The following is a 15,849-nucleotide window of genomic DNA, read 5'->3' as shown; positions in this document are numbered from 1 at the left end:
GGCTGACAGGTGTGCTTTCAGTCCAGCCAACCTTCTTAGCCAAGAGTCCAGCCCTGCTTGGCCATCTGGACTCTAATGATCTCCAGAAATAAGGGCGTTGCCTTGAGCCCGATGGGCTCTCTGACATCCTCCAGATTCTCCAAACCCAGAACCTGACCATCCCACAGGGTGTCTTGGGCAGGATGACAACTGCTCATAGATCATTGACACATCTGGGCTGAGACAGCTGAGGGCCCGTGGCCTAGCCCACAGGGGTCTCCTGGGGTGAGAGGAGTCCTGTAGGCCTCATGGGCTGAACTGTGTCCACTGCTACAGAAGCACTCACAGTGCTGGACCTGGCAGACTTTTTCCTCGAGGGATACTATGGTTTGGGTCTGGAAGGTCCCCAAAGGCCGGTGTGTCGAAAGCTGGTCCCCATGGCAGCAGCGTGCAGAGGGGGCTCTTGGGAAGTGTGGGTGTTGAGGGCTCCGACCTCATCGATGGAGTAATCCATTGATGGATCATAATTTGATGGCATCTGGGGAGGGAGTGGAAACTGTGTGTGGAGGTGAGACCTGGAGGTAGCTCACCTCTGCCTCCTCCCCCCTCCCCTCCCCCCACCCCCTTCAGCCCACAGTGAGCTGCTTCCTTCTGCACCTTCCACCCTGAAGCTCTGCCTCCCCTCAAAGCCATGCACCAGCCAACCATGAACTGAACCTTGACCCAAATCAGATCTTTCCTCTTCTACGCTGCTCTGATCAGGCATTTCTCCTGTGATGAGGGCTGCAAGCCCGGGGACTACTGCAGTGGTGTCTGCAACAGAGGCAGGAGAGGACCCTCAGCTCCAAACACCAAGGACCAGCAAGGACTCACCGCCCAGGAGCAGGGGGCTTAGCGGGAGCTCGCTCAGCAGAGACTCAAGGGCAGGGTTCTGACCACACTCACTTGACAGCCCCTGCAGAAGGCAGCTGGGTGATCAGCCGTGGACCAGGGGGACCAAATTCCTGGTGACAGACTCCACACTGACTGTGCAGAGCTCTCGCTAAAACTGGACTACAGGGCCAAGGACAGAGCCCAAGATCAAGGCCAAGTCAAGAACTCACCTGACTCAGGTGTGGTCCAAGAGAGTCCCAAAGCCCCTCAGAATGCAACTATGGAAGATGTGAGTAAGATAAAATGAAGTCACCAGGTGGGCCCTAATCCAATCGGAGGCCTTTTAAGAACAGATCAGGACACAGAAAGGACAATCCTGTGGGGGCACAGGGGGACAACGCCATCTCCAAGCCAAGGAAGAGAGGCCGCCTCCCCACCTTGAGTGCAGCCTCCAGAATGGAGAGAGATGGGCACCTGGGACCCGAGGCCCTGAGGCCCTGAGCTGTGGCCCTGGGCAGCTCAACACAGTGGGCCCAGCCACAGGTGGGGGGTGGCTCTGAGATGGACAGCCTGCAGGTCCAGCTGGTTCCACCACATCGGCACCTGCCCCGGGCTCAGTCGCAGACACCGGGGCTGTCGCGGGCAGACCTCCTTCTGGGCTCTGGATGGTGGACGGACAGGCAGGACAAGTAGACTCCGGACACCAGGGGCTGCAGCCTGGAGAGCGAGCCAGGGCTGCCCAGCCGCGGTCCTGAGTCAGGAGGCTTGGGGGTGGGGGCTCTGATTTCTCTTTTCCTTTTTCCAGTGCTGGGGATGAAACCCAGGCCCTTGCAGATGTTAGCCAGGGCTCTGCTGCTGAGCTGCTCCCTCAGGGGCTTGGCAATTTTTGTTTCTTCTTAAAGTGCTAAGGTGACACTATTATGAAATGAGGCACACTGGCCACCAGCAGTAGGGGACTTCCAAGAGCAGCGAAGTCCATGAGAGGCCCACCGCAGCCTCCTGGGCCCAGGGTCCAGAGGGGCGGGGGTCATCCTGCACCTCCCCCCACGCCTACCCTGAGCAGGACTCTTGGGGTTTCTCACAGGACTGAACAGTGCTGGTGGGGAACCCCAGCTGGCCCGCGGAGCCCACTGCGGCTGGACTCAGAGAGGCGGGGACTCTGCTGTCCCCTAGAGCAGCAGGTTGCATGGAGGAGACAGCGCAGGCGCACGGAACCAGCAGCCCCAAGAAAGGGGAGCACTGGCCCGGGGAGGCCCACCTAGCCCCCGCCTACAGAGGAACTCGGGGAGCCAGCTCTCTGGTGTCCCCAGGGCCCCCCAGTGAGGCCCAGTGGAGCCGGCACTCCCTGTGGGCCAGGCACTCCTGGGAAGGGGCTGGAGGGCCTCCTGGGCCAGGGAGGTTGTTGGACACTGGTGGACAGGACTACATAGCTCCGACCTTCTCCATGGCCTCTCCATCTCGCCCCCAAGGCTTGTGAAGAGAGGTGGCCCCTGGGGGTGGTGGACTAAGAGACATGGGACTGAGTGTCCTGGCTCTCACCTCTAGCTGTGGCTCCCTTCCTGAGCCCTTCCAGGGCAGGCACGAGGACACAAGCCATGTGGCCCACGTCAGGGCACGTGTCCCAGCCCTGCACGCCATGCATGGCGAGGCCTGCAGGCCCTCCCGTCCCTCCCAGGGTCTTTGATCCCCATCTGGGCATTCTGTCACAGGGTCTGCAGGTGGGATGTTACCAAGGTTCTGCCATCACCTCCACCTGGGATGTGTCCAGGAACTGGGTGAGGTCCTGTCCCAAGCCACATTCCCAGCAGGAGTCAGTCAGAACCAGGACTGAAGTCAAGTGCCAGGGCAGGCACTGTGATAAAACAAGGCACAGCACTGGCCCCTTGTCCCCGCCCCCATGGTGGCGGGCTGGGCCCAACCCATGACCTCGTGTCTGTCCTGCAGACAGGCCATGCTGGCTCCAGCAGGGCAGGCCCCCTCCTGGCTGTGCCCAGACGGTGGATCCACCGTCCCCATTTCCTCTCCCCGCAAGGAGCTCCAGCCCAGATCCCCGTCCTCTCTGGCCCTGCCCTGGTCTGTGCTTCACAGCAGTCACCCGGGTGAGGTCACTGCCCTCCACCGGAATCCCCCTCTGGGACCCCAAGGCCTGGGAAGCGTTCTGCACATAGAAGGTGTGCACATAGGCTTCTCGCTCAAGTGAGCCAGCGAGCAAGCCCCAAGGGAGGAGACCGTGCGGAGAGCAGCGCCACACAACCCCCCGGCTGCTCTGAGCTTGGCCATCCGAGTTTAGGAGGGAGGCCCGGGGCACGGGAGGGTGCTGGGGGTGAGGTAGAGGTGTGACGGGCCCCACGGGCCTCGGGGGCCACACAGGGCCTGACGTTGCTGCAGGGACACGGGAGCTGTTCCCTTCCCTGTGGCTTCTGCTGGGACTTTCCAGCCGCAGGCCCGCACTGCAGGAGCAGGAATCTACCCCACAGACCAAGGCCGGGCAGCACCTCCAAGCCCCACAGAAGCGGTTTTAATTTAAGGACACGTGATGGTCTTGTGTCCCCCACAGGCCAGCACGGCCAGCACTCGGAGCTCCCCAGTTCTTCTTGGCCCCAGCCCGGCCTGCACATGTCCCCTCTGTCTTCTGAGAAGAGCCCCAAGGTGTGAGTGCAGGCTCAGATCATCCACCACGTGCTCACGGGGTCCTGGGCCTCCCTGGATCAGGAGAACGGGGGCGCCTCGGCCAGCGGGCGGGACATGCTCTGTATGGCCCACTGCAAGATGCCCTCGAAGGAGTGCTGCAAGACAACAGGCCCTGGTGGGTCCTCAGAGAGGACTGTCCGCCCTGCCCCACCAAGTCACACCCTCCGACCCTATGGGTCAAGGGGAGGGAGGAGGACCGCTGCCAGCAGCAGGAGACTCCTTGTCCAGTGCTCCTCGCTGAGCTCAGAGCAGGGCCTCCACGGCTGTTCTGCCTCTTGGGTGGCCTCTTCCCTGTGGTGAGGCGGGGCCAGTCCCTCCTCATTCCGCTCAGGGGTCTGATGCTCCAACAGGACTGGGGTGTCCGGGGAGGCCCTCCAGCTCCCCAAATATCTGCCCCGCCTCAGAACTATGACACCCTCATCCAGGCCTGAGTCACCTGTCCCTCTCAGGACCTGGAGTCTCCAGACATCTGCAGTGTTGGGGGTCTGCTGTATATGACCCACCACACAGGGCAGGTGGGTGGTGGAAACCTGAAGGACCAGGCTGACATTGAGGAGGCCATGTTGGCCACATGTGGCACGGGAGCAACTAGAGGAAAAACAGATGCTCTTCCCAGGAAACCTACCTGCTCCTCCTAGGAAGCAGCGGGCTGAGGGGAGAGAGAGGGACAGAGGCTCTGGGTCCAACCTACCCCAGTGCCCCTGGGGAGCAGGGTGGGCTGCAGCACCGTGAGCTGGTGCTGAGAGCCCGTGGGCCATGGGCCTCTGGGGTCCTGGCTCTGATGACCTAGTGTGCCTGCTGGAAGTGGGAGGGGCTCAATGTGGGGTGGCAGCCCTGGGGCTCCTGTGTGGGCATGGCAGGGCCAGCACCCTCCTGGAGGAGCAGCTGCAGGGGCAGGGACGACCCTGACCTCCACTCTGAGGAGCCCTGTTGCCTGCAATGCTTCTACTGCCCACGTGGGGACTGAGGTCCTGGCTGAGGTGGGGGCATCTGCCAGGCCAGGTGACCATTACCTCACTCAGGAGGGACTCCAGGTCATCCCTGTGCAGAACTGGCTCCTGACCTGTAGAGTCATCTCCCGCCTGGAACCGAGAGAGGGAAGAGTCAGCCCCACCCTGCAGCTTTGCTGGGAACACAGAAACAGGCTTCCCCAGAGAGTTGGCAGGCCTGGGGGCCAGGGAGCTGCGGCCGGCGGGCACAAGAGCAGATTCCAATGCTGAACCCTTGGGGCAGCAGCAGGCGGCAGGGTGGGCAGAAGTGAGCTCAGGGCTGCCTGCCCCCAAGGGTGCCACAGGCCTCTGGGACTTTGGGAAGTGGCCAGGAGACCCAAGGCCCAGAGAGAGAAGGTGGGGGTCTGGCGCCAGCCGGTCAGTGGCCTACGAGCATGCCAGGACCACGGGGATGAGGCCCCAGCCATCCCCAGGCTTATGGGTGAGGCAGGAGAGGGCCCCACATGATGCTGAATCACATGAAATTGCTGGGTTTGTAGCTCAAAATCGCTGAATCTCAGCTCTTCCACACTGTCTGGTCTGGTCTGGTCTGGGCCTACAGGCCCCGAGAGGTGGGGCTGGCCCTGGGTGGTGGAGCAGGAGCAACCCAGGGGTCTGCCTGGGGACTGTGCATGCTGCTGCTTTCCCCTGTGGGAGGGGACCCAGGAAGCAAGGGCCCAGCAGGCTCTGTGGTGTCCCTGAATACACCAGTGCCCACCCGTGGGACAGGAGAGACTGTAAAACAGCAGGGAGCTGGCCCAGGCTGGGGTTCCACTGGAGCCCCTGGGGGTCAAGGCAGTCCTGCTCTGATGCCCCAGGTGTCTGGTCAGAGGCAGAAGCACTGCAGGCTCCTGCGTAGGCCTCCTTGTGCCTCTGACATCACGCAGGGCATGGGGACTGGAAGAAAGAGCTGCTGGCTGGGACCTCGGGTACTGTGCCCTCTGAGCGCCCTGGCTACAAAAGGCCCCACGTTCTGATTCCGTGGAGGACCGGGGTCAGCCCCGGATTCGTGGCCTGTTTCAACCCCAACCCACTACCTCCTCCCTCTGTCCCTTCACCCCTGCCCTGGGCAGCCCTGGGGGCCAAGGGCTCCTCAGGCCCATGGGCAGCTCTGCATCCAAGGACTTCAAAATTGCTATTTTTTAGGACTTTCCTTTTTAAGTAGATTTAAATTATCAAAAGAGTCGATTTATATGAAAAATACTTTATGAAAATAACTAACACACGGTCAGTGGGTACAGCGTCTCCGCTGAGATGCGCTCCCCGTAACCGTCCCCCCCCTTCCCACTGACCTTGGTCGGCCCAGCGGGCGGGCAGGCGGGGCTGGGGGCTGGCGCTCCCTCCCCGGCGGCGGGGCCTGGGTCTCCGGAGCAGGATTTGCAGTGCAGGCGGGTGCTGGCGGAGGGGCGGAGAGGCCTGGATGGGGTCCGGAGCGCCCTCTGTGGTGGGGACACCGGCCCTCCCTCCCCAACCCTCGCATCCGGGCCGGCCGCGCCACTCACCCCAACTCACCCCAACTCACCCCGGCCCGGCGGCTCCAGCCGGGAAGTGGCAGCGCCAGTGGAAGGCGGCAGCGCAGTGCGCGCACCGAAGCGCGTCCGTCCCGTCCCCGCATACTCCGCACCGCGCGCCAAGCCCGGGACCCTGCACAAGAGCGATAGAGCGGGTGGCTGGGAACCTGGGCCCTCAGCACCCTGCCTCGGGACCACCTCAGGGTTAGATGGCAGGTCAGTCCCCAGGGGATCGGGGCACCCAAGGGAAATTGCAAGGCTGCGCGTGGCAGCTGGAAGATAGTGAGTTCGGCGGCTCCCAAGTCCCCAGAGCGCAGGAACACCTCAGCACCTTCAGGCTGTGCCCTGCAGACACAGAGCCCCTGAGCTGGCCCAGACCCCCTGGGGGGTGCGAGAGGGGCTGCGGCGGGGAGGAGCCGTTGGGTCCTTACTGTCTTGCCTTCAGAGGGGCGCGGTGGTGATGCCCCGGCTCCGGGTTGGGTGGGTGTTTGGAAGCAGGGAATGCGTCGCCCCTGCTGCACCCCCTCTTCCACATCCCAGCGTGCCTGTGTCTCCCAGCAGCCTCCTCCATCGTCCTCCCCTAGCCGCTCTGCTTCCTCCTTCCTCCCCAAACCCTGAACCCCTCCTACTCCTGCTCCAGTTCTCTCAGGTGTGGAGGGTTGGCTTCACTGTGGGCATAATCGGCTCTCCTACTTCAGGCTCACCCGACGGCCCTGAAGGTTCCTAGCCCCCTGTGCTGCCCCCTCACTCACCTGCTGCCCCTCTGGGTCGGCACTCATCAGGGAGGGGCACAGGGCAGGAGGGTCCAGCAATGGCAGGGTGACTGTGGGAGTCGAGGCAAGCAGGTGTGTGTGGGCGAAAGTGGTGTCCACAGCAGGGAGTGGCTCCCTGGGCAGGCCTCTCACCTCCTCTCCTGCTGGCCGCAGTCCCAGGGGGGCCTGGAACCCAAGAGTCAGCACTCCAAGGGGCTGAAAGACTCTGCTCAGCCCCTCCCGGAGTCAGAGACCAGGGGGACCTTGGAACTTGGGCCTGGGGAAGGGGTGACGCGGTGGGAAGAACCCCAGAGTGGGTTCTGGGATGTAGAGACCTGGATGCAAGTCCCGGTTCCGGTTCCGTGGCCCTCCACAAGGTCTTTGGCCCTTTCCCCACCTGAGAACAGGGTGCCCCGTAGCCTTAGGGCCCCAGAGAAAACACTGGGCCTGCACAGGGCACGGTCATAGCCTCAGGGCTTTGCTGCAACAGAAGGCTCCTAGCACCTTTGGAGAGTGTTACCAGTGGTCACAGTGAAGCCCCCAAGGGTGCTGGGGGACCGAGCTGAGGCCCCGTCAGAGCAGGGTAAGGGTAGTTTCCCACGCCCTGGACCCTGCAGGAAATTCATGGAGAGTGCCCATGATAGGGTCAAATTGATCAGGCAGGGGATGGGCACAGTTCTACCCTGGGGCAGGCCCCACGCAGGGGTGGCCAGGAGGTAGGACTCCCGAGGGGCAGGACACAGGAAGGTCACCCAGCCTGGGGGAAGGCCTGGGCATACCGTGGGCTCTGCAGGTGGCTCTGGGGGCCGGTGCTCCTCGGCCTGGGGCAGGCCCTGCTGGACTCTCCCCTGGAGGCAGCATGCACACCTCCAGGTGCCGCTGCTCGGGTGGCCACCAGTCAGAAGCATGCAAGACAAAGCAGAGACTATAGATGGACTCCCAGATCCACAGGCAAGGGAGGCCTGGCCCTCTGCAAGCCACCATGTCCTTTTCTAGGTGGGGAAGTGGAGCAGGCTGGAGAGCCCAGACGTGGGATATTGACCCCTAGTGGGATAGCCTTGGCCAGCGTAGTCAGGGTGCCCTGCGAGTGCCTCTCGGATGAACCCCCAGACTTTCCAGTGCCCAGTACCCTGCAGTGGTCTGTGCCTGTCTGTCACAGGGTGCTCAGCTGGTGGGCCCCCCTCAGCTGGACCACCCACGTTTCCACAAGGGAATGATGCCCAGGACTAGGCGATGGTTAGGGCAAAGGGGAGAGGAAGAAGGTGAGCACAGAGGGGTGGAGGGAGGGCCTGGCTGGACCTTCCTTCCAGAGACAGAGGGGCTCAGAGAGAGGAGACCCAGCGGGAGCGCAGGGCAGAACGGGTCTGGGTTCCCTGGGCCACCCCTCCCACAGACTGCCCTGCTCAGACGTGGACTGAGAAGGCCTCACACCCCACCAAGGTCAGGGTCTCACGGCATGGTCAGTGACCCCAGCCCTTGGAGGTGGTGTCAGCCCTTGGGGACTGGGGCTCTGTGGCCTCTGTTTCCCCCAGTCCACCTGGGAGGACTCTGGGGTGCCTAGGAAGGGGGTGGATGCCCCTAAGGCCAGAGGGCATGGGATGGCCACCTTTGCCTTGGGCCTCTGTGCTTGGGGCATGGCTGCCCTCAGGGGTCCTGTGGACCTGGGTAAACTCTGTGGACAAGCAAGGAGGCAGGTGACCTGGGGTGAGAACCCAGGCCCCGCTCCCAGCCAGCCCCTGAACCAAAGCCCCCCAGGAGGGCCTCAACTCCCCGCTTGGATCCAGAGTCTTCTGGGTGTCTTCTCATTCAGGGTCAGTGGATGGCGGCCTCCAGGATGCCAGGCGACGCGCTCACCTGGGAATTTCCCGCAGTGGTGGGGACAGGCAGGCCAGGTGGAAGGCCCGGGGGCAGCCGTCACAGCAGATCAGCTCCCCGCCGTCCCGGCACACGGCACACTCGTCCTCGTTCTTCTGGCGCAGGCAAGAGTGAGCCATGCAGACCCTGGGGGGGCACCCTCCCCGAGAGCCCCTCCCCTGCAATGGCCCCGCGGCAGCGCCTCATCTCTGGGGACCTGGACTCCCAGGGCCCTCCCCGCCTTCTTGCTGGCCCACAGCCTGTCCCCCTCTAGGGTTCCAGCTCTGACACAGACCTGCCAGGCCCTCCCTCATAGAAGAAGCCCTTTCCCTCGTGGCCCCTGGGTTCCTGGTGGCCCCCTGGCCTCTACTCCACCCTCAGGCAGCCCCTGAGGAGGGCCCCCAGGAGTCTCCTATCAGCCCCAGGCACCTGCTGCTCCCTCCCCGGGCCTCCACCCTCCCGGGCCTCTGCCTGGGTAGTGCGCATCCTGCAGCCAGGAGTCGGGACAGCACATCCTCCAGGAGCACCAGGCCACCAGGCTGGTCATGCAGTGACCTTCACACTCAAGGCAATATTCATGGGCATGGTCAGCCAGGGCACTGCTACAGAGCAGGACAGGACTATGCACCCTGGGTGCCCAAGGCCAGCAGAGCGCCTGGAACCGAGTGCTGGGATTTGTAACCCAGGATGGCAGACACTGGCCACACCTGTCCACCTCACCAAGAGGTAGTGCTGGGAGCCAAGGACAGCTGGACATCCCTGAGGATCCTCCAGCTCTGCCTGGCAGCAGTCCCCGCCACCCCCTAGCCGAGAGACGCTCACGCAGCCTGGACCAACACTGATTTCAAAAGTCCAAGAGGATCTCACTTTTCAGACTCACTTGAAACTTGTGTTTTATCAGAAAAACACGCAGCCGGGAAGGGGAGGGGCAGGGGGAGGAGATCTTGGCCTGGGCAGGAGCTCTGGCCTCTGTGCTTCAGGCACCTGAGTGCCCAGGACAAGCGCAGAGGCCTCAGAAAGACCTGCCTGGGGCCAGGGGAGGTGGTCTCCTCTCACGGCCTAGGGCGTTACCTGGTGCAGTGGGGGCTCACCCGGGAGGGCTGGAAGGACTGGGATCCTGTCTTGCTGGATAATCCTCTGCTCACCTCCACCCTGCAAGGAAGAAGAGGGCCAAGTGGAGGGACCCTGGGCACTAAAGGTCACCTGTGGCCACTGGCACCAGGTGCGTCTTGACAGCCGTCCCCGGCTGCCTAGCAGAGCCCAGGCCCCAGGGCCGCACAGTTGCCAGGTGGGCAGGGGGAGGGGTTCCACCCCAGCCTCCCCAGGGCCCAGCCTTCCTCAGGGGGTCGGGGCAGTGCTTACTGGGACAGCGCCCTGGGCTCCCTGGGCTCGGACCAGAGGCTTCAGACCCCCACCGCTGCGCGTCTTGCTCTTGCCACCTCCGCCAGGGTCTTCAAACTTGCTGGGAGTGTAAAACTCCCCCCCAACCTGGATGCACTTCTTGGAGCCCCCTGGGAGGAGATGCCAGCTGTCCGGGCTCACAGCCTCCCACAGCCCCAGCCACTACTGGGGTGGGGTGTGTGGCAGAGACGGGCTGCAGAGCTGTGACTTGCTGCCCCTCTGCCACCCCCCTCCCATCCCAGCCAAGGCAGGTCCAGGTGCCGGGCACTGTGCCACACTGGACAGGCCCCCAAATCCACTAGCCCCCAGAACCTCACAATAGAACCCCATCTGGAAATAGGGTCTTTGTAGATGTAATTGATAACATGAGGTCACCCTGGACCCTAAACCCAATGACTGGTGTGGAGAGGCCATGTGACACAGGCAAAACCTGGGGTGAGGCCACCACAGCCCAGGGGTACGGGCAGCAGAGGGTGTGGCCCTGCCCTCCCAGAGCCCACAGAGGGTGTGGCCCTGCCCACACCTCACCCTGGGGGTCTGTTGAGGCCACCAGTCTGGTGGTCATGGTAACAGCCCTAGCTCACTCATACAGGGCCCTGGGGACCACCCCTGATGGGGAGACCAGGGCTGGCATCTGCTCCCAGGCCCACTCTGGCCGTCCTTGGTGTAGCCCGTGTCCAGCTCAGAGAGAACTCTGTGGCAGGGACAGTGGAGTGGATGACGCGATGGCTGGTGGTCTGCCACCAGTAGGCCCTGCTGGGTCCTGGTCAGATGACACACTGGCTCCCGATAGCCAGAGACTGGCTGCCTGGTAGGTAGGTCACTGGCTAGCTTCCTGGGGCTCAGGAGAAGGGCCTGGCCAGGGTGGGAAGGGACTGGACACCTTGTCACCGGTGGCACCGGAGCAGGGATGGAACCGGGGGCAGCAGGACACGAGGCTGCAGGCCATCCCCAGTGGACAGTGGGGTAAACTGAGGGTGTGACCTGTGTCCCAGCCCATCTGTGGAGAGGAGGTGACCTGGGGCGACGGGCATCCTGTGCTGGGGTGGCCTGGACCGCAGGCTGGGCAGAAGTCCCTCGCACTCAGGGAAGTTCAGCGTCTCAGCCCCTCCAAAGCCCACGGAGCGGAGCCAGTGCAGGGAGCTGGCTGCCTCCACTCTGGGACCACCAGGGAGCAGAGGGGAGGGTCCCCATTGCCACCCTCTCCCCACCCCGTGCATCTACCTGACCCAAACACCTGCTGGATGAGGATCCCCTCCACGGCCCCGTGGGCTCCCGGGATGTCCCCAGAGGACACAGCCACAGTTCTCTGGACTGAAGCAGACAGGGTCTGAATTCCTGGGGAAGGGACCACCCAAATGGGGGTTGTCGCCTGGGAAGATGGCTCCTGAGCCCCACTCCGTCCTGGGCAGCTCTGGGCACAGGGCGTCTGTGGGCTGGTGTCCTGGGCTGCGCCCGTGAGGAGCAGGATGTGTCCCTCACACACGGTCTGGGCCTTGGGGACGGGGATCACAGGAGGGCAGAGGGGGGCCAAAGAGGGTCCCAGTGCAGGACAGTGTGGAGTCCCTGGAAGGTCACGCTAAAACCCCAGGCGTCCCCTCTCTCGACACGTGCCTGCACAGGTTGTCCCGTGGGGCAAGAAGTCAGGCCAGCCTGGCCCTGCTCCCAAGTCAGCCCTCTAGGGGTGTGAGCCCCTCCATCCAACCCCGGCCCCCCTGCTCCCTGTTCCCCGGCTCCCTGGGCCCCGCTCCCTAGGCCCCCGGCTCCCTGTGTCCCCAGCTCCCTGGGCCCTGCTCCCTGTTCCCCCAGCTCCCTGTGTCCCCAGCTCCTGTGTCCCCAGCTCCCTGTTCCCCATCTCCCTGTTCCCCCAGCTCCCTGTGTCCCCAGCTCCCTGTTTCCCAGCTCCTGTGTCCCCAGCTCCCTGGGCCCTGCTCCCTGTGTCCCCAGTTCCCTGTTCCCCAGCTCCCTGTTCCCCAGCTCCCTGGGCCCCGCTCCCTGTGTCCCCAGCTCCCTGTTTCCCAGCTCCTGTGTCCCCAGCTCCTGTGTCCCCAGCTCCTGTGACCCAGCTCCTGTGTCCCCAGCTCCCTGTTCCCCAGCTCCCTGTTCCCCCAGCTCCCTGTGTCCCCAGCTCCCTGTGTCCCCAGCTCCCTGTTCCCCCAGCTCCCTGTGTCCCCAGCTCCTGTGTCCCCAGCTCCCTGTTCCCCATCTCCCTGTTCCCCCAGCTCCCTGTGTCCCCAGCTCCCTGTTCCCCAGCTCCTGTGTCCCCAGCTCCTGTGTTCCCAGCTCCCTGTTCCCCAGCTCCCTGTGTCCCCAGCTCCCTGTTCCCCAGCTCCTGTGTCCCCAGCTCCTGTGTCCCCAGCTCCTGTGTCCCCAGCTCCCTCTGTCCCCAGCTCCCTGTGTCCCCAGCTCCTGTGTCCCCAGCTCCCTGTTCCCCAGCTCCCTGTTCCCCAGCTCCCTGGGCCCGGCCTTCTCACCGTTCCCCAGCGGGAGGCGCTGTGGCTCCACGTGGCCCTCTGCCTTCTTTGGCTTGCCTTCACGTGGGAACCTGGAAGGGAGAGCTGGGGGCAGGGGGCTTCCACAGGGGCGGGGCAGCAGGTGGGAGGACAGCAGGTGGAGTCAGGTGCTGGCCCTGACTCCCTGTTGGCTCCTTCGTGGTACTGGGCTCTGGTTTCCTCAGCAGTAGAAAGGAAAATGAGACTCCCTGCCCCTTTACCACTTAAAAACTCAGACCTGTCCAGGGTATGGCTCTCAGTACCCAGAGGCCTCTGCAGCCTGGACAGGCTGCTTCTGTGCCCAGGCAGGTGGGACAGACACCCTGGAGCCAGAAAGGGAGGGGGGTGGGACTCCTAGGGGAGACTGTGACCATGGCCCTCTCCCACTGGATACCTGGGCTGGAGGTGCCCCTTGGGGTCAGGGCTGCTGATGGGGCAGCTCGAGGCTCCTCCGGGGCCTTCCTCTTGGCGGGGGGTCTGGGTGGCGGTACTGAGACTTTGGGGCTCGCAGGAGGCTTCCTCCCCTTCCGGGGCTGGCTGAGGTCCACATCTGCAGCTCACGGGCAGGAGCAGGGCCTTAGAGCCTGTCCTTGGTATGGAGGATAGGACTGGACATCCTCAGAGCAAGGTGGACAAGCCCTCTGCCCTTTGCCTCTTAGAATCCAAGAGTCCTGGGGGTCACCAGGGGCCTCCCCAGACGCCCCGACACACACCTTCCACCTCACACCAGCTGCCCCACTCCCCCCACAAGGCTGAACCCAACCAGGAGCCCAGCCCAGGGCCGGGCACACCTTTGGGGAAGCTGTCCAGGATGGGCCGCAGTCGACCATAGCGCTCCAGGTTGTAGTCCTTGAAGAGAACCCTCCAGAAGTCCAGGATGGCTGCGGTGTCCTGGGGTCAGGAGCCAGGACAGGAGGGCGTGGAAGGCCTGGGAGCAGCCCTCCTTCTCCTTCAGACGAAGGGTCTCCTGCAGCAACAGACAGGGGGCCTCTGAGTGGCGGCTTCTCCCACCAAGCTGGGAGGCAGCCGCGGACTGCAGGAGGTCTGGTCCCCTGGGCCCCTCCCCCGGCTCCCGGGGACGGTGGCACTGGGGCAGGCAGGGTGAGAGGCAGGGCCACCTGCACCTAGTCCTGGAGAGCTCCCCGGCTCCTGGGGGAGGTGGCAGGAGGGCTGTGGCCGGGTCCACACCTGGCTTGTGGGCAGGGGGAGGGGAGGCTGGGAGGGCCAGGGCAGCGATCCTGGGCACTAGTCCTGGGGTCATCCGCTGGCGTGTGGGCGGGGCCCACCTGGAACTTGTCCTCAGGGACCACGTCATGGTCGGCCAGCGCATGCAGCAGCGGAAAGGCGCTGTCCACAGCCACGGCGATCTCGGTGCGGTACAGTCTCAGGAGGCGGCGCAGCGCCGAGTCCCCAGCAGCCCGAGTCTCGCAGGCCATAGGGCTGGGTGAGGGTCCCAGGGCTGGGAGGCTGGCAGCCCCGCTCCCCACCACAGTGTCCCTCCGCTTCAGGGTCCCTCTGCCTTGGAGTCCCTCTGAGCTCCTGGGCTGTCAGAGGCGTCTGCGTGCCCCGCCTGCGCTCCCTGCCGAGAAGCCCCTGTGGTCAGGCAGGGAGAGCTGCCAGCTCCAGAGAGCCTGGCAGGCCCGGCCCGGGGCTCTGTTATACTGGCCCACCCTGGGAAGGGCAAAGGCCGCTGTCCAGGAGCCAATCAGGGCAGGGGCTTTTGCTGCAAGGGTTGCAAATTGGCCTGTGACCAGGGAAGGTGCCCTAGGCAGCCAGCCTGCCCCGCCTCCTCCTCTCCCTGGAGAGCTGCAGGCCAAGCCCTGGACCTACTGACCCTCAGGGCTACTGCCCTGGGGCCCCGTGCAGCAGAGGAGCTCAGGGGAGGGCTCCGGCTTCCCCCTTCTGTCCTGGGTGAGAAGTCAGGACAGTGCCCCTAGCCTCTTCTGAGCTGACCAGACATGGTGGCACCTCCAAGTGGCACTGATGAGAAACGTCCACAGGGGTTGGTGCTAGATGGGGGCACTGACCCCTGGGGGACCTGCACACTTGGTGGAGGGTCCCTCCTCAGTGTTCCAGATCTGGGGCTGTGGGGATCAGGTGGAGGGCCCCAGTTTGATGGAGGAGTGGGGTGGGCTTTTGAGCTTCACCCTCCCTGGGGTGACTCCGGGCATAGTCCACTCCTTCTCTGAGCAGCAATCGTGAAGAAACAAGAGGGTGGACACAGGCCACCCTCCTGCAATCCCAGTGACTGGGAGGCTGGGTCCAGAGGATCGCAGGTTTGACGTCAGTGAACCTCAGCAAGTTAGAAGATGTTTCCTGTCCTCAGTGAAGGGAGAGAACAAAGGAGGAAGGGAGGAGGGAGGAGGGAGGGAGGAAGGGAGAGAGGGAGGAGGAGGGAGGGATGGAGGGAGGGAGGAGGAAGGAGGAAGGAAGGGAGGAGGAGGAAGGAGGAGGAAGGAAGGAGGGTGGGAGGGAGAGAGGGAGGAGAAGGGAGGGAAGGAGGGAGGGAGGAGGGAGGGAGGAAGGAGGGAGGGAGGGAGAGAGGGAGGAGGAGGGAGGGAGGAGAGAGGGAGGAGGAGTGAGGGAGGGAGGGAGGAGGAGGGAGGGAGGGAGGGAGGGAGGAGAGAGGGAGGAGGAGTGAGGGAGGGAGGGAGGAGAGAGGGAGGAGGAGGGAGGAGGAGGGAGGAGGAGGGAGGAAGGAGGAAGGAAGGGAGGAGGAAGAAGGAGGAGGAAGGAAGGAGGGTGGGAGGGAGAGAGGGAGGAGAAGGGAGGGAGGGAGGAGGGAGGGAGGAGGGAGGGAGGAGGGAGGGAGGAAGAGGGAGGGAGGAGAGGGAGGAGGAGGGAGGGAGGGAGGGAGGGAGGAGAGAGGGAGGAGGAGTGAGGGAGGGAGGGAGGAGAGAGGGAGGAGAGAGGGAGGAGGAGGGAGGAGGAGGGAGGAGGAAGGAGGAAGGAAGGGAGGAGGAGGAAGGAGGAGGAAGGAAGGAGGGTGGGAGGGAGAGAGGGAGGAGAAGGGAGGGAGGGAGGGAGGGAAGGAGGGAGGGAGGAGGGAGGGAGGAGAGAGGGAGGAGGAGTGAGGGAGGGAGGGAGGAGAGAGGGAGGAGGAGGGAGGAGGAGGGAGGAGGAAGGAGGAAGGAAGGGAGGAGGAGGAAGGAGGAGGAAGGAAGGAGGGTGGGAGGGAGAGAGGGAGGAGAAGGGAGGGAGGGAGGGAGGGAAGAGGGAAGGAGGAAGGAGGGAGGGAGGGAGAAGGGAGGGAAGGAGGGAGGAGGAGGGAGGGAGGAGGGAGGGAGGAGGGAGGGAGGAAGGGGGA

At 64.1% G+C, this 15,849-nt stretch overlaps 1 protein-coding gene across 1 annotated transcript; it reads right to left on the bottom strand.

The window, feature by feature from the left end:
- Nucleotides 1-3,560: 3,560 nt before the first annotated feature.
- On the bottom strand, nucleotides 3,561-13,978 carry Aire (autoimmune regulator). Its single transcript, XM_077795552.1, is given in 15 exon segments — nucleotides 3,561-3,638; nucleotides 4,557-4,625; nucleotides 5,825-5,927; nucleotides 6,055-6,176; nucleotides 6,796-6,981; nucleotides 7,575-7,674; nucleotides 8,650-8,765; nucleotides 9,721-9,801; nucleotides 10,012-10,160; nucleotides 11,275-11,388; nucleotides 12,525-12,576; nucleotides 12,914-13,092; nucleotides 13,334-13,436; nucleotides 13,438-13,509; nucleotides 13,829-13,978. Coding segments are annotated over 15 exon segments (1,674 nt in total).
- Nucleotides 13,979-15,849: the final 1,871 nt, after the last annotated feature.

The sequence above is a fragment of the Urocitellus parryii genome, chromosome 2 (assembly GCF_045843805.1).
Source record: "Urocitellus parryii isolate mUroPar1 chromosome 2, mUroPar1.hap1, whole genome shotgun sequence".
NCBI classification, from domain to species: Eukaryota; Metazoa; Chordata; class Mammalia; order Rodentia; family Sciuridae; genus Urocitellus; species Urocitellus parryii.
The sequence above is the reverse complement of the archived record's forward strand: the minus strand, read 5'-3'. Positions and strand labels throughout refer to the sequence as shown.